General features: G+C 38.4%; 2 protein-coding genes across 3 annotated transcripts; both read left to right on the top strand.

The window, feature by feature from the left end:
- The first annotated feature begins 6,606 nt into the window (after window positions 1-6,606).
- LOC138209921 (CD209 antigen-like protein E) lies at window positions 6,607-14,016 on the top strand. The gene is made up of 7 exons (XM_069168730.1): window positions 6,607-6,813; window positions 8,003-8,119; window positions 9,792-9,842; window positions 9,959-10,063; window positions 10,550-10,692; window positions 11,702-11,811; window positions 12,441-14,016. Exons 1-7 carry the CDS (start codon window positions 6,651-6,653, stop codon window positions 12,559-12,561), a joined length of 810 nt encoding a protein of 269 aa, XP_069024831.1. The 5' UTR covers window positions 6,607-6,650; the 3' UTR covers window positions 12,562-14,016.
- Window positions 14,017-15,436: 1,420 nt separating this feature from the next.
- vamp1a (vesicle associated membrane protein 1a) lies at window positions 15,437-21,718 on the top strand. 2 transcript variants are annotated; one of them, XR_011179214.1, is made up of 6 exons: window positions 15,437-15,588; window positions 18,207-18,318; window positions 18,530-18,688; window positions 19,974-20,025; window positions 20,278-20,453; window positions 21,542-21,718. XR_011179214.1 is itself a non-coding variant. In XM_069168881.1 (5 exons), coding segments are annotated over exons 1-5 (342 nt in total). In that variant the 5' UTR covers window positions 15,437-15,586; the 3' UTR covers window positions 20,295-21,718. The 2 variants fall into 2 exon arrangements, 1 of the variants encoding a protein (XP_069024982.1); XM_069168881.1 differs by having other exon boundaries at window positions 20,278-21,718.
- The last annotated feature ends 275 nt before the right edge of the window (window positions 21,719-21,993 follow it).

The raw sequence follows: 21,993 nt of genomic DNA, 5'->3' as shown, positions 1-21,993 counted from the left end.
TTTTTATCAGAGGGATTAATGACAATTTTGAGATAACGGAGGAGTTTTTGGCCGTGGAATCCCTGAAGGGGAAAACGCGGGGAGAGGACTCGTATGACGGCGTGTCGGGGGTCATCAAGAGGCTCCAGTTACCTCGGAGTAGCTCACCAACGTTACCACAGACGGATCGCCAAATCTGACTGGAAAAAACATCGGGTTGCTCAAAAGAATCCAGGAGAGGGTGAAAGAGGACAACCCTGAGCAGGAGGACATTTTCTTACACTGTGTAAATCTGTCCTGCAGCTCGACCACGTAGTGAAGCCAGTTGTAGAAGTGGTGAACTTTATTGGAGCGAGGGGACTTCACCATCCTCAGTTTATTAAGTTTCTTGAAGAAACTGACTCTGATCACCAGGACTTGCTTTATCACTCCAACGTCCGCTGGTTAAGTTTGGGGAAAGTATGTCAACGAGTGTTGGAGCTCAAACAGGAGATTATCTCATTTTTGGAGCTACTTGAGAAAGCTGACGATGTTCCTGAGCTGAGTGACACAGATTGTCTTTGTGATTTGTCTTTTGCTGTGGACGTACTGACACACATGAATGAGCTGAACGTGAAGCTACAAGGGAAAGACCAGTTTGTCCATGAAATGTACACAGACGTCAGAGCCTTCAAAACCAAGCTAGCTTTATTCTCAAAGCAAATGTCAAACAAGTCATTTGCTCATTTCCCCACGCTGGCTACGCTGAAAGACGTCCTGGACATGAAGACATACAGGAAATCACTGGACAACCTGCACGGAGAATTCTGCCATCGGTTCTCTGATTTTGAAAAAATTGACAAGTCACTTCAGCTGGTGTCCTGTCCCTTCAGCTGGTGTCCTGTCCCTTCAGCTGGTGTCATGTCCCTTCAGCTGGTGTCGTGTCCCTTCAGCTGGTGTCCTGTCCCTTCAGCTGGTGTCATGTCCCTTCAGCTGGTGTCGTGTCCCTCCAGCTGGTGTCCTGTCCCTTCAGCTGGTGTTATGTCCCTTCAGCTGGTGTCGTGTCCCTTCAGCTGGTGTTATGTCCCTTCAGCTGGTGTCGTGTCCCTTCAGCTGGTGTTGTGTCCCTTCAGCTGGTGTCGTGTCCCTCCAGCTGGTCTCATGTCTCTCCAGCTGGTCTCATGTCCCTTCACACAAGACCCTGAAACGGCACCACAGGAGTTTCAGTGTGAACCGATTGATCTCCAATGTGACACCGTCTTCAAGGAGAAGTTCAACTCTCTTAAACTGGATGAGTTTTATGCTTCATTAAAGCAGCCAAATGTCCAAACATCCAGAAGATGTCCCAGAGGATGCTGGTGCTGTTTGTCTCTACGTATGTGTGTGAACAGACTTTTAGTGTGATGAACACCAACAAAGCACCTCACAGATCCCAGTTGAGTGATGAAACCTCAGATCTGTTCTGAGAACACAACAAAACTAACAGCAGACTTCGCTGCTCTGACAGAGAAGGTGATCAACAACACTGTTCCCAGTAAAAGTGAATGGAAGTATGAACACTGTAACGCCTTTGTTATGTTTCTGTTTGATGTGTATGCATCTGGTGCTGGCCCGGCCCGTCTGTCAAATTTGAAAAGTCAATGTGGCCCCTGAGCCAAAGAGTTTGCCCACCCCCGCTATAGCATGTTGTCCAAAATATGAAAACAAAGTCATACTATAGCATGTTGTCCAAAATATGAAAACAAAGTCATACTATAGCATGTTGTCCAAAATATGAAAACAAAGTCATACTATAGCATGTTGTCCAAAATATGAAAACAAAGTCATACTATAGCATGTTGTCCAAAATATGAAAACAAAGTCATACTATAGCATGTTGTCCAAAATATGAAAAAAAGTCACACTATAGCATATTGTCCAAAATATGAAAACAAAGTCATACTATAGCATGTTGTCCAAAATATGAAAACAAAGTCATACTATAGCATGTTGTCCAAAATATGAAAACAAAGTCATACTATAGCATGTTGTCCAAAATATGAAAACAAAGTCATACTATAGCATGTTGTCCAAAATATGAAAACAAAGTCATACTATAGCATGTTGTCCAAAATATGAAAACAAAGTCATACTATAGCATGTTGTCCAAAATATGAAAACAAAGTCATACTATAGCATGTTGTCCAAAATATGAAAAAAAGTCACACTATAGCATATTGTCCAAAATATGAAAACAAAGTCATACTATAGCATGTTGTCCAAAATATGAAAACAAAGTCATACTATAGCATGTCGTCCAAAATATGACAAAAAGTCACACTATAGCATATTGTCCAAAATATGAAAACAAAGTCATACTATAGCATGTTGTCCAAAATATGAAAACAAAGTCATACTATAGCATGTTGTCCAAAATATGAAAACAAAGTCATACTATAGCATGTTGTCCGAAATATGAAAAAAAGTTACACTATAGCATATTGTCCAAAATATGAAAACAAAGTCACACTATAGCATGTTGTCCAAAATATGAAAACAAAGTCATACTATAGCATGTTGTCCAAAATATGAAAAAAAGTCACACTATAGCATATTGTCCAAAATATGAAAACAAAGTCACACTATAGCATGTTGTCCAAAATATGAAAACAAAGTCATACTATAGCATATTGTCCAAAATATGAAAACAAAGTCACACTATAGCATGTTGTCCAAAATATGAAAACAAAGTCATACTATAGCATATTGTCCAAAATATGAAAAAAAGTCACACTATAGCATGTTGTCCAAAATATGAAAACAAAGTCATACTATAGCATATTGTCCAAAATATGAAAAAAAGTCACACTATAGCATATTGTCCAAAATATGAAAACAAAGTCATACTATAGCATGTTGTCCAAAATATGAAAACAAAGTCATACTATAGCATATTGTCCAAAATATGAAAACAAAGTCATACTATAGCATGTTGTCCAAAATATGAAAACAAAGTCATACTATAGCATGTTGTCCAAAATATGAAAACAAAGTCATACTATAGCATATTGTCCAAAATATGAAAACAAAGTCATACTATAGCATATTGTCCAAAATATGAAAACAAAGTCATACTATAGCATGTTGTCCAAAATATGAAAACAAAGTCATACTATAGCATGTTGTCCAAAATATGAAAACAAAGTCATACTATAGCATATTGTCCAAAATATGAAAACAAAGTCATACTATAGCATGTTGTCCAAAATATGAAAAAAAGTCATACTATAGCATGTTGTCCAAAATATGAAAAAAAGTCATACTATAGCATGTTGTCCAAAATATGAAAAAAAGTCATACTATAGCATGTTGTCCAAAATATGACAAAAAAGTCACACTATAGCATATTGTCCAAAATATGAAAACAAAGTCATACTATAGCATGTTGTCCAAAATATGAAAACAAAGTCATACTATAGCATGTTGTCCAAAATATGACAAAAAAGTCATACTATAGCATGTTGTCTAAAATATGAAAACAAAGTCATACTATAGCATGTTGTCCAAAATATGAAAGCAAAGTCATACTATAGCATGTTGTCCAAAATATGAAAACAAAGTCATACTATAGCATGTTGTCCAAAATATGAAAAAAAGTCACACTATAGCATATTGTCCAAAATATGAAAACAAAGTCATACTATAGCATGTTGTCCAAAATATGAAAACAAAGTCATACTATAGCATATTGTCCAAAATATGAAAACAAAGTCATACTATAGCATATTGTCCAAAATATGAAAACAAAGTCATACTATAGCATGTTGTCCAAAATATGAAAAACAAAGTCATACTATAGCATGTTGTCCAAAATATGAAAAAAAGTCATACGATAGCATATTGTCCAAAATATGAAAAAAAGTCATACGATAGCATATTGTCCAAAATATGAAAACAAAGTCATACTATAGCATGTTGTCCAAAATATGAAAACAAAGTCATACTATAGCATGTTGTCCAAAATATGAAAACAAAGTCATACTATAGCATGTTGTCCAAAATATGAAAACAAAGTCATACTATAGCATGTTGTCCAAAATATGAAAACAAAGTCATACTATAGCATGTTGTCCAAAATATGAAAACAAAGTCATACTATAGCATGTTGTCCAAAATATGAAAACAAAGTCATACTATAGCATATTGTCCAAAATATGAAAACAAAGTCATACTATAGCATATTGTCCAAAATATGAAAACAAAGTCATACTATAGCATATTGTCCAAAATATGAAAACAAAGTCATACTATAGCATGTTGTCCAAAATATGAAAAACAAAGTCATACTATAGCATGTTGTCCAAAATATGAAAAAAAGTCATACGATAGCATATTGTCCAAAATATGAAAAAAAGTCATACGATAGCATATTGTCCAAAATATGAAAACAAAGTCATACTATAGCATGTTGTCCAAAATATGAAAACAAAGTCATACTATAGCATGTTGTCCAAAATATGAAAACAAAGTCATACTATAGCATGTTGTCCAAAATATGAAAACAAAGTCATACTATAGCATGTTGTCCAAAATATGAAAACAAAGTCATACTATAGCATATTGTCCAAAATATGAAAACAAAGTCATACTATAGCATGTTGTCCAAAATATGAAAAAAAGTCATACTATAGCATGTTGTCCAAAATATGAAAAAAAGTCATACTATAGCATGTTGTCCAAAATATGAAAAAAAGTCATACTATAGCATGTTGTCCAAAATATGACAAAAAAGTCACACTATAGCATATTGTCCAAAATATGAAAACAAAGTCATACTATAGCATGTTGTCCAAAATATGAAAACAAAGTCATACTATAGCATGTTGTCCAAAATATGACAAAAAAGTCATACTATAGCATGTTGTCTAAAATATGAAAACAAAGTCATACTATAGCATGTTGTCCAAAATATGAAAGCAAAGTCATACTATAGCATGTTGTCCAAAATATGAAAACAAAGTCATACTATAGCATGTTGTCCAAAATATGAAAACAAAGTCATATTATAGCATGTTGTCCAAAATATGAAAAAAGTCATACTATAGCATGTTGTCCAAAATATGAAAACAAAGTCATACTATAGCATGTTGTCCAAAATATGAAAACAAAGTCATACTATAGCATGTTGTCCAAAATATGAAAAAAAGTCATACTATAGCATGTTGTCCAAAATATGAAAACAAAGTCATACTATAGCATGTTGTCCAAAATATGAAAAAAAGGTCATACTATAGCATGTCGTCCAAAATATGAAAAAAAGTCACACTATAGCATATTGTCCAAAATATGAAAACAAAGTCATACTATAGCATGTTGTCCAAAATATGAAAACAAAGTCATACTATAGCATGTTGTCCAAAATATGAAAAAAAAGTTACACTATAGCATGTTGTCCAAAATATGAAAACAAAGTCATACTATAGCATGTTGTCCAAAATATGAAAGCAAAGTCATACTATAGCATGTTGTCCAAAATATGAAAACAAAGTCATACTATAGCATGTTGTCCAAAATATGAAAACAAAGTCATACTATAGCATGTTGTCCAAAATATGAAAACAAAGTCATACTATAGCATGTTGTCCAAAATATGAAAACAAAGTCATATTATAGCATGTTGTCCAAAATATGAAAAAAGTCATACTATAGCATGTTGTCCAAAATATGAAAACAAAGTCATACTATAGCATGTTGTCCAAAATATGAAAGAAAAGTCATACTATAGCATGTTGTCCAAAATATGAAAACAAAGTCATACTATAGCATGTTGTCTAAAATATGAAAACAAAGTCATACTATAGCATGTTGTCCAAAATATGAAAACAAAGTCACACTATAGCATGTTGTCCAAAATATGAAAACAAAGTCATACTATAGCATGTTGTCCAAAATATGAAAACAAAGTCATACTATAGCATGTTGTCCAAAATATGAAAACAAAGTCACACTATAGCATGTTGTCCAAAATATGAAAAAAAAGTTACACTGCAGGATGTTGTAAAACAAGAAAAAATAAACATTGGAAGCACAGTGGTTCAGTGGTTAGTGATGCTGCCTCAGTGAGAAGGTCATGGGTTCAATTCCATCTTGAGACATGTATGTCTTTGTCAAAAAATCAAAAACACATAAGGCTATAGTATGTTGTCTAAAATACAAAGAAAAAGTCAGACAACAGGATGTTGTTGAATATATGAATAAAAAGTCATACTGTAGCATGTCGTCCAAAATAAAATAAAAAGTCACACTAAAACTACACCTTAAACATTTCCTGTTTCTCTTCCAAACTGTGAATGTGTGTGTTGACGTCGGGCTGTTGGCCGACAGAAAACCTCACGTCTCCAATCGTTCCCCTTTTTTGGGGGACGAAAAACTGAGAAAATACACTTAGTTCCTGTTTTCATGAATTACGTTTCGTTGCATTTAGCTGAAGCTTTTATCCAAAGCGACTTCCAATAAGTGTATTTTTATTGAAATGAATCAACGAGTCAAGTTGTGCTGTTACTTCCTCAAAGTTTTCTAATGAAACCTCTCAGAGGGGCCGGACGGGAAACACACTGACGGCAGCGATCGGTCCACGAGCATCGCAGCTGCATGAATTAAAACCGGTAGAGTCACAGGAAGACGAGCGCAGACGCTCTTTAAACCGTCTCAGGATGTCCGTCGATATCTATGCTGTGCCAGATTTCTCTACGAAGGTCCGATACAACAGAAAGGTGCAGCAGGATGCAGCAGAGAGGGAGGACAGGGAGGTGGATATCTACCAGAGTGCGGGCGATATCGGAGATGATGGAACCGATTTTCCACCACAGGAAGGAGGTGAGTGAACGGCGTGACATTAAGACGCTTCAATATGATGTAAAATCATGCTTTCCTGTTCGTGGCATTCAAATCCTGTCCACCTGAACGTTTATGATTTCACCGTGAAACTTGAAACCGGAGCAGAGAAACGTCAGAATTTGGGGTTAATTATTTCGGGGAACAGAAAATCTTCAATTCGGCCCACTTACAGCCAAGTGTTCCTGAGCCCATGCAGCGATTTCCAAACTTTGTAAATGGTTAACAGAGACCCTTGAAACGCTTCAGAAAGTCTTCGTCAACGAAGCGACGAGCCGGGCGAGTTGTTCTGAGTGACGTTCAACGTTTCAAGAGGGACGTCTGAGGGTTGTTGGTGTTATTATCTGTTTGCTAAGTTGAGTTTAGCTTTTAATTTAGAAAGTTGATGTTTTCTATTTATTTAGCTTTGTCAGCTGGTTGTTAACTCGAGTTTAGCTGTTTATTTGCTAAATTATCTGTTTGTTATCTTTGTTAGAAGGTTGTTAGCATTGTTAGCTTTTTATTAACTTGAGTTTAGCTGACTTTGTTTAAAAATCAGTTTGAAAGCTTTCTCAGCAGGTTGTTGGTGTTATTATCTGTTGGTTTACTTGTGTTCAGCCGTGTTTAGTGAAATTAGCTGTTTGTTAGCTGGTTGTCAGATGTCACCATTCATTCGTCCTACTGTGACGTTCTGAGGGCAAAACATTTCCTGCAAACCACCTGAACTGTGGCGCCATGGCAACCAGGTTGTCCAAAAAGACAACACGCCCGCTCACACGCCCGAGTTTTCCACCCTTAACAACTCAATCGTTGCTCCTGAAGATTTCCGTCTTTCCCACAAAAGTTTGACTCAAACTTTGATGAAGGTTTTTACTTCCTCCTGTTCAATGTCCATTTCTGTGTTTCACTCCGTTTGTGACAAACAGGAACTAAACTTTGTGATCACACCTTAATTATTAACTGCGTACTTCTTGGAAACTATTTTCAGAAGCTCTCTGGGTAGAAGACTGATTCTCACACTTCAAACAGTTTGCATCTAAAATGTCACGATCTTCAGGGAAGTTGAGTTCGTGCGACACTGACCACAAAGATTCTACTGAAAATGTTTCCTACAGCAGAGAAGGATGTGTCATAACCACAAACTAAAACCCTTTGCGTTGATAAACCCACTCTGTCGACTTTTTCTCTGCAGGAACAAAGACTCAGAAGCAGCCTGGAGTCCTGAAACGGCCTTTGAGAGGTGCAGCGTTGTGGCTGAGACTGCTGAGCCTCCTGACGTTAGCCGGGATCGTCATCCTGCTCATATTTTGTAAGATAAAAAACAGCTCGGTGTCGCTGAGTAGCAGGAAATACTGAATAATAACACCTTGTTGTCAAAAGATGTCACCGTTGTATGTGAGGAGCCGACTGGTATCACGGCAAAGCGTGAAATAGACACGCACGTTTACTACAGAAAAACGTGAGATAGCCACGTTTCTCCCTCTCTAGGCGTGACAGTTTCACGTTTTGTAAGCATGAAACTTACACGTAAGTAAAAGTAACGCTACGAAAGATCATGTGACCAAGTACAAAGGACATTTTTAGAAAGGCAGGAGGGGTGGTCTGGTGGAGTCAGAGGTTCAAATCCAGGAGGTGACAATGTTGTTGTTCAGTTGTTGTTGTTTTTGTTGTTTTTGTTTGTTACGTTCCCCGACTGATGTCTAGGGGAGGCGGGAAGTAACAACGTAAATAAACTAGGAAACAATGATCACAGGAAATGAATGAATAATTGAAAAAGATTTATTAACTATAACTCAAACAACCATACAAGGAAGAAACTTAAAACTACTTTCACCTTACACACACACACACACACACACACACACACACACACACACACACACCTACACACACACAAACCTACACACACACACAGCTACACAAACACACACACACACCTACACAAACACACACACATACACACACACACACACACACACACACACAGCAATGCACACACACGCACACACACACACACACACACCTACACACACACACACACACACACACACCTACAAACACACCTACACAAGCACACAGACAAACACACACACGAACAGACACACACACACATCTACTCACGCACACGCACACCTACACACACCAGCGCACACACACACCTAAACACCTATACACACACAAATACACCTACACACACCTACACACACACACACACACACATACACATACACACACCTACACAAACACACACGCACAACTACTCACACACACACACACACACACTCACACACCTACACACACACAAACCTACACACACACACACAGCTACACAAACACACACACACACACACACACAGCTACACAAACACACACACACACACACCTACACACACCTACACAAACACACACACACACACACACACACACACACACACACACACACACACACACACACACACACACAGCCGTGTTCAATCAGTGTTTCAGCTGGTGGCTGCAGGCCGGATCATTGGAGTCACCTGTATCGACCCTGGTGGTGGAGAAAGAGAGAGAACACAGGATACACACACAGAACATTGGTGGAACCCAAGCAGAGTTTTCTTCCTCTAAAAATTATATTTTCATGTTCATCACTTGGTTCTTCACGTGCAGCAGGTTTCATTTTCCTCCACTGCAGGAAAACTTGAAACTGTCACGCCTGGAGAGGCCAAAGCGTGGCCATCTCACGTTTTCCTGTAGTGGAGGTGCGTGTCTATTTCACGCTTTGCCGTGATACCGGGTTGGAGGAGCGAAGATAAAAGTAGTTTGGACAAAGATTTGTAAGACTAGTATGAAGGACAGTAGCTGAACCAAATAAAAAGCTCCAGTTTTAAAGGCTGAAATTGATTTCTGACAGGAAGTATTTCGTTTGTGTTTATTAAAGGATTCTGTGTTGTTGTTGTTGTTTTTTTCTAATTTAGTTATTTACAAATATATTTCAGTGACTTTGAAAATCAACAACCTGCAGACCAAGTTAGAGGTTGAACTTAGAGGTGAGTATTGATTTAAAATACAGTAATTGAGCAAATACAAGATTCATATTTTGCTTTGAAAACCTAAATATTTTATTATCGTTTTTACTGTTTTATCAATTATTGTTGTTCTTAAGACATGAGAGTCAACAGCAGTCAGCTGGAGAGCAGTTATGAAATACTCAGTAAAAATAACAGTCAGCTACAAGAGGAAGTAAAGAAGCTGAAGTACGAGATTGAAGGTAAGAAAAGTTTTAAACATCAGTTTTACTTTTACTTTTAATTCCGACAGTTTAGAAAGGAAAAACATCTTGAAAAGGAAAAGTGAAAGGAAAGAAAGATCTTTAAATAATTGTTTAAAATACAAGTTTCATCAATTTGATACTTTAAACTGAAAAAAAATCTTATTGTTTTACTGTTTTCTAAGTTATTGTTGTTTTCAACATATTTCAGTCAACAGCAGTCAGCTAGAGAGCAGTTATGAAATACTCAGTAAAAATAACAGTCAGCTACAAGAGGAAGTAAAGAAGCTGAAGGACACGATTGAAGGAAAGAAAAGTTTTAAACATCAGTTTTACTTTTACTTTTAAGTCAGAATCTTTTTTTTTTGGTCAAACATCCTGAAAAGGAAAAGTGACAAAAAAAGAAAGATCTTTAACTCAATATTGAAACTACAACTTTCATCAATTTGATACTGAAAACACTGAAAACACTTGTTTTACATGAAGGGAAGTGGTGTCCTGAAGGATGGACGAGATTTGGATGCAGTTGTTACTTTAAATTCACTGAGAGGAAAACTTGGGATGAGAGCAGGAAGGAGTGTCAGAAGAGAGGAGCTGATCTGGTGATCATCAACAACAAAGAGGAACAGGTGGGTGTGTTTGTTCATGTCTGTGATGTTTGATGTCACACATCTGTTTCTGCTGGTTTTGACCTTCTTCCTTTCTTCACCTTCATCCATTTATTTAACACGTTAAGTGGTTTTGAAGTCCAGAATGATCAGATCACCTGAACAAGAGTCAACTTTCTGATTATTTATTCACATTAACTAGAACATGATGTTTTTTAAAGATTATTTTCATATTTCAGATTCTGTATTTTAGCATTTCTTTTATTTAGTTTGTCGCACATTTGCAGTGAAATGAAAAAGTCCTTGTTTCTTTCTGTGGTGACAAAGATGTGGTTGATCAATAATAAAAACCAAAGAAAAGCATGAGTGGAACAAAAAGACGGCCAATAAGAGGAAGATAAATAGTTCATATTCAAGGTTTGATCAGAAAGCTCACTGAGATGGCGGCCAGATTTAAATCAGGCTCATTGTTTGGTAGTTTTAGACGCTCTCTCTCTCTCTGAACTTTTTAAACACTCATTGTACAAAAATTATAATCAAAGGAAAAATTTTAAAACTCATTTTTACGTCACTGATGAAAATTCAAGATTTACTAGAACATGTGAGAACATTGAAAAAGCATCATAACCAGGTCCTTTCTTTCATCCAGTCATGTTTTAGTTACAAACATCGACAGCTGAAATGAGATCAACTTTTAAAATCTGTCTGATTCAAAGACTTCTGGATATATGAAACACTAAGGAGACGAATTCAGAGAGGAAAATTAAATTATATGGAAATAATCCTTAAAATATGTATTACTTATTTTATAATTATTTTTATTTTTTTTACATACATATATATAACACTAAATTTTAACTTTAGTAATTATTTCAACAACAGTTGAAATTGAAATAATTTTTTGGGAATATTTCCGATTTTTGTACAACAGAAAAACAAAAGTTACAAAAGATGTATTTCTTCCTGATGTTATTACAACAGAAATATAATAAATCAAGACTGAAAACTGTGTTTGTCTCCCATGAAATAGGAGTTTGTCCGTGGACTGAATTGGAAAGGAGCATCCTGGATTGGTCTAAAACGCACTGAACAGACTGGATGGACATGGACATGGGTGGACGGATCACCGCTGACAGAGACGTGAGAAACTTTTTTTGTTTCTATTTCACATCAATGTTTGTAACTTGGAGATCCATCGAAATAGAAAAGAAACTTATAAATTATTTCATTTTTAATAATCCTCACATACAGAATAATAAAAGGACAAAAATCCTCCTTTGAATGAACAGCTGATCCTGAACTCTTCATCTGCAGTCTGTGATGAGGTCGAGTTACAACATCTCAGTTTTCAGAAGTCATAATTCAAAAATGTTCAAACTGTCAACTGCTAAAGTTCAGTTTGTTCAGTTTGTTGAATTATTGTTCTGCACAGTTTGTCCACCCAAACCATGTCAGAGAATACATGTCTCTTCTTCTCTGGTGTTTAGAAAAGTTAAGAACATTTGAGGGAACAAAAATCAATCTGACCATAAGTCCCAGGGACTAATTGAAAGAGCAGCTTTACCAACAAATGTTCCTGCTGGTCAGCTGAGGTACTGCAACAACATCCCTGAAATCCAGACTTCAACCAATAATTTATTCTGATTGACAGCTCTGAAAATTCCCTGAAAATGATATCAAAGGAATCTAGAAAATATTTTAAGACATCTATTTGAAGGAGATAATAATCAGTTTCAGCACACTTTGAGATTATGTTTTTTTTTTCACAGGTTCTGGGCAGCAGGACGTGAAGATTATCATCACTGGTACTGTGCAATGTGTTGCAATGATCAAGGAGAATGGACTCAAGCTTATTATTCTCGTACTTATAACTGGATCTGTGAGAAATAGATTTCCTGCTCTGAATGACCGAGTGGTGAGAAGTGTTGGACTGATGAACAAAGACTAGAAAAGTGTTCTGCATGAACCTCTGATTCATCTTCTATTATTTTCCTTGTTCATGATGTGCTTTCCATAAGTTCTCATCGTTGTGTTATTCTTTAGTGATGTTGTGGGTCCAACTGGACTGGAGCTTCATGTTGTTGTTTTTACATTGTAAATATTTGATCTGGTTAGTTTTGGTTTCACGTTGCAGTTTTAGAGCGTTTTTCACATCCCCAGAGAGGGTCAATGAGATGAAAAAGAAGAAATATAGAAAACAGAATGGAAAAGGGAAACTCAGGGATTCATTCAGGATGAAGATAACTTCAATTACAGCCAGCAAAAGCACCGAGAACACAAAGACCTGACTAACAATCAAAAAGGAACCGATCACCTGTGTTACTAACAAACTACACTCAGACACAACAGGTGTCGTCATCACCTTCATCCTGTCATCATCATCTACTTCTGGTTGTCATGACGAACATGATCTGTGTTTTCCTATACTTGACATTGATTGGTTTGTAGACGGTGGGCGTCTGATGTCATCAAATAATTTGTAACTTTCAGTATTTTAATGTATTTTTTTTAAACTTGACTTTTGATTTCTTTGTCGGACCAAATTACAATGAAATACTTCGTCTCCTCCCCATGTGTTACCACGACTCATCTTTGATTCTCTTCTGGTTCTGTTTCTTCTTCTATGGTTTAATTGGTGACGATAGTCTGCTTAAACTTCCTCCAACTGGTCTGAAGGTCCAAACTTTGATCCAGATCAAAGCTTTCTACTTTTCTTAGACCAAGTTTTGGTCCTTTGGTCCGGACCATGATCTGAGGATCCTGTAACATCTGATATTTAGCTTCAGACCAAACTGAAAAGTTCAAAGGTCAGTACCAAACAAAGTAGGTGTGAAACCACACTTAGTAGTCTGACGTTAACTTTCTTATCGGAACAATATTTTGGAAAAACAACCAACTGAAAATGAGCTTTAAAAAACTGAAAAAACCTTCTTTAGTTGGTTTAGTAAATATAAACATGTCATGGTGATTCATGCTCTGATATTATTACATTCATGAAAAATATATTTAACTTCAAAGATCCTCATCGTGTTTCAGTAAGAAAGATTTTCAACTGTGTTGTTTAGTTGCTAAATAAATTCTTAAAGACCAATGAAATTTGTCCATTTTGAGTTTAGATAACTGATCTTCAGAGCTTGTTGAATGTTGTTAGTTCCTCAAACAGAACAATATAAATAACTGTAGAGTTCATACGTCACATTTCCTGTGTTAGAAAACCTGCTTCTGTCTTCTAGTTGTGTTCACTTACAACTTGTAACTTTAATTAATTAAAGAAACCTCAGACGAAGGCACTTTTATGTATTTTGGTGCTGCTGAGTTAAATTTTTGTATCTCTGCATTATGACAGCCAGGAAATAAATAAAAAGTGAACAAACAATGTTTTGTTTTTTTATATATTTTACATGTTCTGCATGTAAAAGGTTTCTAAACTTCAAGGTAATACACAAACACATTGAACCTGTCTGTGGTTGTGGTTTGTGCTGCTGCTGCTTCTTCCTCCATCTTCTATGTCCGCTCACAAAAAACAAACAGATGTCAACATTAAACACCTTTAATGTAGTTTAAAGTAACCAACACAAGTCATTCTACAGCATGTTGTTTGAAATATGACAAAAAAGTCAGAATATTATGTCGTCCAAAATATACAAACACAAATTATACTACAGGATGTTGTAAATAAAAAAATAAAAAAGGCACAACATCACAAGCACAGTGATTCAGTGGTTAGTGCCTCAGTGAGAAGGTCATGGGTTCGATTCCAGCTTGAGACATGTATGTAATCATGTATGTAATCATGTATGTAATCATGTATGTAATCATGTATGTAATCATGTATGTAATCATGCATGTAATCGTAAATGTGTCAAAGTCACACTCAAAGCAAGAACATATAATCCTCCAAAGACAGAGCTCCAAGCCGCTGATCGAACCGAGTACTTCCTGATGGTGAGATGACAACGCTGGCTTGGAACTGCAAAGGTTTTGCTTCCTTTATTGCATGTTTGTCTGACTTATATAACTTCTATGACTTTGTGTTTGGAGGATTGCATGTTCTTGCTTGAAAGTAATGTTTTACATTATGGACTACATGCATAAGTTAGTCATCCATATTATGGACAACATACTTTACTTTTAGGTTATTATTGATGCAGAAATATGCAAATTCCACATCGGAAGTCCGAGGTGGGAATCAAACCCAGGACCTTTAGACGAGGAGACGACAACGCTGACAACTGCACCGCTGTGCTGGCTTCAATAACATGAACGAAAGTCACACTATAGCATGTCGTCAGAAATGTGATAAAAGAAATCAGACTATAGCATGTTGATTCAAATAGGAAAAAAAGTCAAACTATAGCATGTCGTCCAAAATATCATAACAATTTCATCCTGTAGTATTTGTTCTAAAATGTCATACTACAGCATATTTAAAATATTTTCTACTCTATATTTTTGCGGTGGCACATATTGGTACTTTCTCAGTATTGTGGGGGACACGACCCGAAAAGGCCAATTTAATAGTGTTGTTCACAACAACACTAATTTCCTGTATTACATCCTGGGACAGTGTGTGTGTGTGTGTGTGTGTGTGTGTGTGTGTGTGTGTGTGTGTGTGTGTGTGTGTGTGTGTGTGTGTGTGTGTGTGTGTGTGTCTGTGAGTGTGTGTGTGTGTGTGTGTGTGTAGAGGGGCGGGGCTTGAATGTGACGTACAGTTCATTTCCCTCGACTCTGCTCAGCTGCGTCAATTGTAGTTTTATTTCAGGGGGTTTAAAACCAAAAGTGAATCAAGATATCGGCCAGAGAAACGAGCTGAAGTCCTTCATTTCTCTTCCGCTGGGATCTGTCTCTCTCTCTTTATTCCTCCCTCGCCCTCCCTCACCCTCTCTCAGATTATCTCCATCATCCCGCCGACGAGATGTGAGTACTCCCACATTTTTTCCATTTTATTTCTAATTATATTTAAACCTCTGAATATCTCAGCGATTTTAACATGAAGTTCAATTAAATTGTCATTATAACCTCTAAAACTGGGTTTGCAGGTGCAGCACATTTCAAACTAATCATGTTTTCCTCATTTTAATTCTTCACATTTTTTAATCGCATCAATTGTTCTGATAAAAAATAAAAATAAACTTGTGAGCAGTCTGGAAACGTCTTTTTGCTGCAGCTGTAATCAGAAATATGACGGTGAGTCACCGGCTGACTGAAAACTATCCATCAACGCTGTGGTCACTTTCAACCGGCTCCGACTCCATCAGACCAAAAACACACTTTACTGATCGGACAGCAGCCGAAACAGATGATTTAAACATCCCACATTCATTAAAAACATCCTATATGATGTGTTTTTAACGTGTAATTTCCCCGTGGGGGGAGGGGAGGGTGGAGGGAGGATGGAGGGGGGTGGAGGGAGGGTGGAGGGGGTGGAGGGGTATTATTGCGTGCACGTTGATCTCCGTCAGTCGGGCTGCTGCACTAATCTTTCTCCATTTTGCTTCTGGAAAACAAGCCTGTCTGTGTGTGTGTGTGTGTGTGTGTGTGTGTGTGTGTGAGTGTGAGTGTGTGTGTGTGTGTGTGTGTGTGAGTGTGTGTGAGTGTGTGTGTGTGTGTGTGTGTGTGTGTGAGTGTGTGTGTGTGTGTGTGAGTGTGTGTGTGTGTGTGTGTGTGTGTGAGTGTGTGTGTGAGTGTGTGTGTGTGTGTGTGAGTGTGTGTGTATGTGTGTGTGTGTGAGTGTGTGTGTGAGTGTGTGTGTATGTGTGTGTGTGTGTGTGTGTGTGTGTGTGTGTGTGTGTGTGTGTGTGTGTGTGTGAGTGTGTGTGTGAGTGTGAGTGTGTGTGTGTGTGTGTGAGTGTGTGTGTATGTGTGTGTGTGTGAGTGTGTGTGTATGTGTGTGTGTGTGTGTGTGTGTGTGTGTGTGAGTGTGTGTGTGTGTGTGTGTGTGTGTGTGTGAGTGTGAGTGTGTGTGTGTGTGTGTGTGTGTGTGTGTGTGTGTGTGTGAGTGTGAGTGAGTGTGTGTGTGTGTGTGTGTGTGTGTGAGTGTGAGTGTGTGTGTGTGTGTGTGTGTGTGTGTGAGTGTGTGTGTGAGTGTGAGTGTGTGTGTGAGTGTGTGTGTATGTGTGTGTGTGTGTGTGTGTGTGTGTGTGTGTGTGTGTGTGTGTGAGTGTGAGTGTGTGTGTGTGTGTGTGTGTGTGTGTGTGTGTGTGTGTGTGTGTGAGTGTGTGTGTGAGTGTGTGTGTATGTGTGTGTGTGTGTGTGTGTGTGTGTGAGTGTGTGTGTGTGTGTGTGTGTGTGTGTGTGTGTGTGTGTGTGTGTGTGAGTGTGTGTGTGTGTGTGTGAGTGTGTGTGTGTGTGTGTGTGTGTGTGTGTGTGTGTGTGTGTGTGTGTGTATGTGTGTGTGTGTGTGTGTGTGTGTGTGTGTGTGAGTGTGTGTGTGTGTGTGTGTGTGTGTGTGTGTGTGTGTGTGTGTGTGTGTGTGTATGTGTGTGTGTGTGTGTGTGTGTGTGTGTGTGTGTGTTGAAGTGCAGCTTCTCTAAAAAGACATTTTATTTGGGGATTTGTCTTTTGTTTGTCTCCGTGTCTTCGAGCTGTTTCACTCTCTGATTCTTAGATTTTCGTGGCCGTCGATGAGTCATCGTTTCTATAATTATAGTTATTATAATTTAAAACTGTTTTTCTTCAGTTTCTGCGTCACAAAGTCGTTTAGAAATCAGATTTTAATTCTCTGAATACATGAAAGTGAAAACAACTCAATTACGAGTAAAGTCAAAATCCTGCTTTTATATTTGTACTCGTAAAAGTACAGAAGAAGTTTACTTACAAGTTTTATCCATTTCAAAATAATGTGATTTTATTAAGTTATAATTATCCTCAAACTTGCACATTCTTAGTTTTTATGTGTCCAGATACTCAGGATTTTAGACTTTAAACACACTTCCTAACTTTAATGTTGCATCTGTTGATAGTTGGACTCATTTGAATTATTATATTATTATTATCATATTATCCTGCAGAGAAACTCAAATCCTCTGAAACTTTTGAGGGACAAAAAAAACACATTGTTCCTCCTCTAAATAAAAAAAAAAGTTAAAAAGTAAAATTCATGACCAATAAAATGAACCTTTGATGACTTTCAGCGGTTTTAAAATGTAATTTAGAGCAATTAGCACTGACTTAGCATTGTGTGCTAGCTGTGTGAAAAACACGAATCTCCAAAACCTTTTAAAGAGCAAAGAAAGCTTCCTGGTTTTCAGCTTGGTGACGCTGCACTTATGATCTCAACGGGATTTAAACGCTTATTTTTTCTAGTTTATGAATTTATGCAAATGAGGGGAACCAAATTAAACTCCCTGAACTCGGGTGTGAAGATACGTGTTTTCTCTCGTTGTGACATTTTCCTGAAACACAACTCAACCCGTCGTTTTCTGATTCAGAAATACGAAGCGATGACGTCACCTTTAAAAAACAAGAAAAAGAGAAGAAGACGTCGGAGCGCGTGCTGAACTTTGACCTTTCGTGCTCGCGTGCTCCCCCTGCAGGTCGACTCCAGATGCTGCAGGAGGCCCCGGGGCCGAGGGGGAGGGGGGGGCGCCGGCCCCGAACCTGACCAGCAACCGGCGGCTTCAGCAGACGCAGGCGCAGGTGGACGAGGTGAGACGAGGCGAGAGTTCGCTGAAAAAAACATCCAAAATATGAAGGACGAGAAGAAATAATCATCCGACAGAAAGACGATCGATGAATCACGGCGTAAATGAACGTCGCAAGAATCCGGAAACAAATTGGCTTTTTCACGGGAAGAAATACTTTTCCGGTTCCGGAGACACCGACGGGTGTCTTTTCTGTTTTTGTGTCCGTCCCCCAGGTGGTGGACATCATGCGCGTGAACGTGGACAAAGTCCTGGAGAGAGACCAGAAGCTGTCGGAGCTGGACGACCGGGCCGACGCGCTGCAGGCCGGAGCCTCGCAGTTCGAGAGCAGCGCCGCCAAACTCAAGAACAAGTACTGGTGGAAAAACTGCAAGGTGGGTTTGTAATTCACAACCCGAACCGTCAGACCCCGTCGCGTCGGGTTTGTTTTTTAGGCTCAGAGTTCTTCGGGTGGAAGAACTTTTTGGAAGAAACAAATGAAAGCGTCCAGAACTACCGAACCCGCCGTAACGTGACCTGAAGAAGCTTCTGGATCAGAAACGCGGCGCTGACATCTGCGTTTCGTTGCTTTATTGATGATTCGGAGGACGTGAGCTGAGTAGGCGGTCCTTCGATGAGGCCCAGAAAGAACCAGGTCCCAAAAACCAACTCCACCAGAACTTAGACATGAATTCTTCTTCAGACTTCAAAACCAAAATCAGATTTTTTTTTTATTCAAATCCAGATGATTTTTTATTAAAAGTCTGGACAGTAAAACAAATAAAAAGGTGAAATGGGATCCGAACCACGTGGAGTTGGTTTGAAACGTGATTCCAGTCAGATTTCTACAGATCAAAATCTGCTGACTCAGATCAGATTTCTTGCGTAATTTCCGGAGACGTCGTGAGCAGAATCGACGCTACCGCTAGCAGAGCGATCAGAGAGGAGTTTTTGGCGTTACCGGAGTTCGAGCTTCTGCGTTGGAAAAGCGTCGCTGTTGCGTTACCGCGGCAACAGAAGCAGATCGGTCGGTGACGTTTGCCTCTAAACTGTCATATTTACCCTCCTCACCCCCCCTCCATTTATCCGTCCGTCCATCCGACCTCGGCTGCCGGCGTCAGTCCCCCTCAAGCCCCGCCTCCTCCTCCTCCTCCTCAGCCGTCCAATCCGAATGGAGGAGGAGGATCACGTGAGCGGAGACGAGAACCGTTTGACTGACAGCGAGAGGAAAAAAAAAAAACAAATTCAATCTGGATTAGAGGCAGTCGCAGGGATTAAAGAGCCAGCTGTGATTTATGATGTAACTCCTCCCACCTCCCATCCATCACACACACACACACACACACACACTTTAAACAGCGAGTCGACACCAATCACCCCTTGTTCTCATTAATCCCCCCCCCTTCCTCCATACTCCCCTCCCCCATCAGAGGTGATGTGATTTCCTGTCGGTCTGACTCATATGTTATCAAGTGGATTTGATTTATAACACACAAAAACACACACACACACAAACAAACACAAACTCTCACACACACAAACAAACACACACACACACAGTTAAATCTGAAAAGCATCATCTGTATTTTTCACGTCTCTTTTTGTGTAAAATCCAGAATCTGTTTAGGAATTAAAGGTTTATTTCTTGTTGACATTTTGTTTGTTTGTGTTTCTGCCCAGATGATGATCATCATGGCGATCGTCGGAGTTTTATTTTTCGGCGCCCTTTTCTGTGAGTAACTCTTCACTTCCACTCAAATCTGTCGTACTTAAACCGACGACGACTTTATCGCCATGTTTCATGCTTTATTCACACGAAGTCGTCGTTTAGTCCGTTTCCGTTTCGTACAATTCATTTTAGACTTATTTGTAATATTTGTGACGTGAACTCGACTCTTAAAGGGCCGGTACATTTTTCAACAAACGTTGCAGGCGGTTAAAAAACACGTCACTGAGTCGGCCATCTTGTCTTCTCCGTCCTCAGTGTATTTCTTCTACTGAGCTGCTCTTCAGGGACGAACGGACGCGTCGCAGGACGCGTCTTCACCGACGAAATCCAGCTTCCTTCCTCCTCCTGCTCTTCATCCTCCTCTTCCTCAGATAGCTTCACACACGGTCTGTAATGTCCTCCTCCTCCTCCTCCTCCTCCTCCTCCATCAGGTGACAGACTGTTTTTTTTTTTTCTTCCTGGTCACATTTCAGTCAAATACAAAACTCTGTTTTCTTTTTGTTTTTCTTTCTTTACCCAAAATCTGTTAAAACTTCCTGCAAGACGAACAAAGCCATTCAGGAAAAAAAAAACCTTTTACTCTGAAAGGGAACAGGAAGTGACGTGTACAGGCGTCCAATGAGAACCTGCAGGAACAAAAACCTGTATTTAACACATTTATATATAAAACAGTCATGTTACGTTACAGGATTTAGATTTAGCTTGTTTGGGTTTTAAAACACGGTTTAGACTATTTCCTGGAGTTTGTGTCCTAAACTGGTTTTATTAATCTTCTCCACAAAAACAAAAAGCGGCGCGACATCTTGAGACGGTTTAAACTCGCCTGCAGGTTTTTATTTTTATAGCGAATCGATCGTAATTAGTCTCGAGATTTATTTTAATCCCGTCGGAAGCTCTTGAAGAGTTTTTCTTTTGGCTTCGGGAAAGAATTTCAACTTTTAAATGACAGAACGATGATTATAATTTTGTTTGTTTTGTCGTAATAATCCCATTTTAATCTCGACTCCTGAATCTGCCGTGTCATCGGTTTTAAACCCGACTTCGTCTGGTCTTATTCTACTTTATCGTACGGTACTTTTCTGTCGGTGTCGCTGCCGTTTTGTCCACTTTGAGCATAAATTTCACTTCTTGGTTAAGTTTGACTGAAAAAATGTATCAAAATGCTAAAAAATAAGAAATAAAATACCGAGAAAACTTAGAAATACGAAGCACAAAAACAGAGCGGGATGATAAATGTAGAAATTAATCAAAGATTTTTATGTTCGCAGAATCAAAGACGAAGTCTCTCAGTTCCTAAAACAACAATTCGACTGAAAAACATCCTTTTCTTCATTTTATTTTTTTCATTTCTGTTGGTCTGCTTCAGTTTCGAGTTATTTTAACGTTTAAAATATCTGAACTGTCCCGTTTGTTTGTTTTCTTCGTGTTGTGAAACGACCCGACTCGTGTTTTCTGTGGTTTCAACGTTTCCTTTGTTCTGCTTGAATCAGATTCTTTCACCTTTTTGAGGCATTTTCAGGGATGAAAGGTGAAACTGTAGAAAATCGAAGGACCGCCGATGTAAAACATTTCCACCGTGTTGGATGGAAATCGGGAGCAGCGGCTGCTTCTCGTACCGCCGGATGTTCTTTAACGTGCCGAGAGGCTCCGACGTTTCAGAGTCTGAAGTTTCAAATAAATTCATGTTTGCAACAGACGAGAAGTTTGAGCTTTGATTTCTTTGACATGTATACGGATTGTTTTGGTTTTTTTTTTTAAACTTTACAAATCTCCAATAAAGTAAAAACTGTAAAACAGTGACGTCGTCACATAACAGAGTTCATATGTTGAAACCGTTATCAGGTCTTTGAAGGTTCGACCAATAAACGACACCAAAAACGTGAAGTAGTGAATATTTCACATCGAAGCCGATTTTACCGACAGCGACGCAAAACAGTCGTTTCGTGTTGAAAAAAATTACGACCGACGGAC

This window comes from Embiotoca jacksoni, unplaced genomic scaffold (genome assembly GCF_022577435.1).
Source record: "Embiotoca jacksoni isolate LCO1_2020_lvr unplaced genomic scaffold, fEmbJac1.0.p SCAF_41, whole genome shotgun sequence".
Classification (NCBI taxonomy): domain Eukaryota; kingdom Metazoa; phylum Chordata; class Actinopteri; family Embiotocidae; genus Embiotoca; species Embiotoca jacksoni.
Note: the sequence above shows the minus strand (reverse complement) of the source record. Positions and strands in the feature narration are given on the sequence as shown.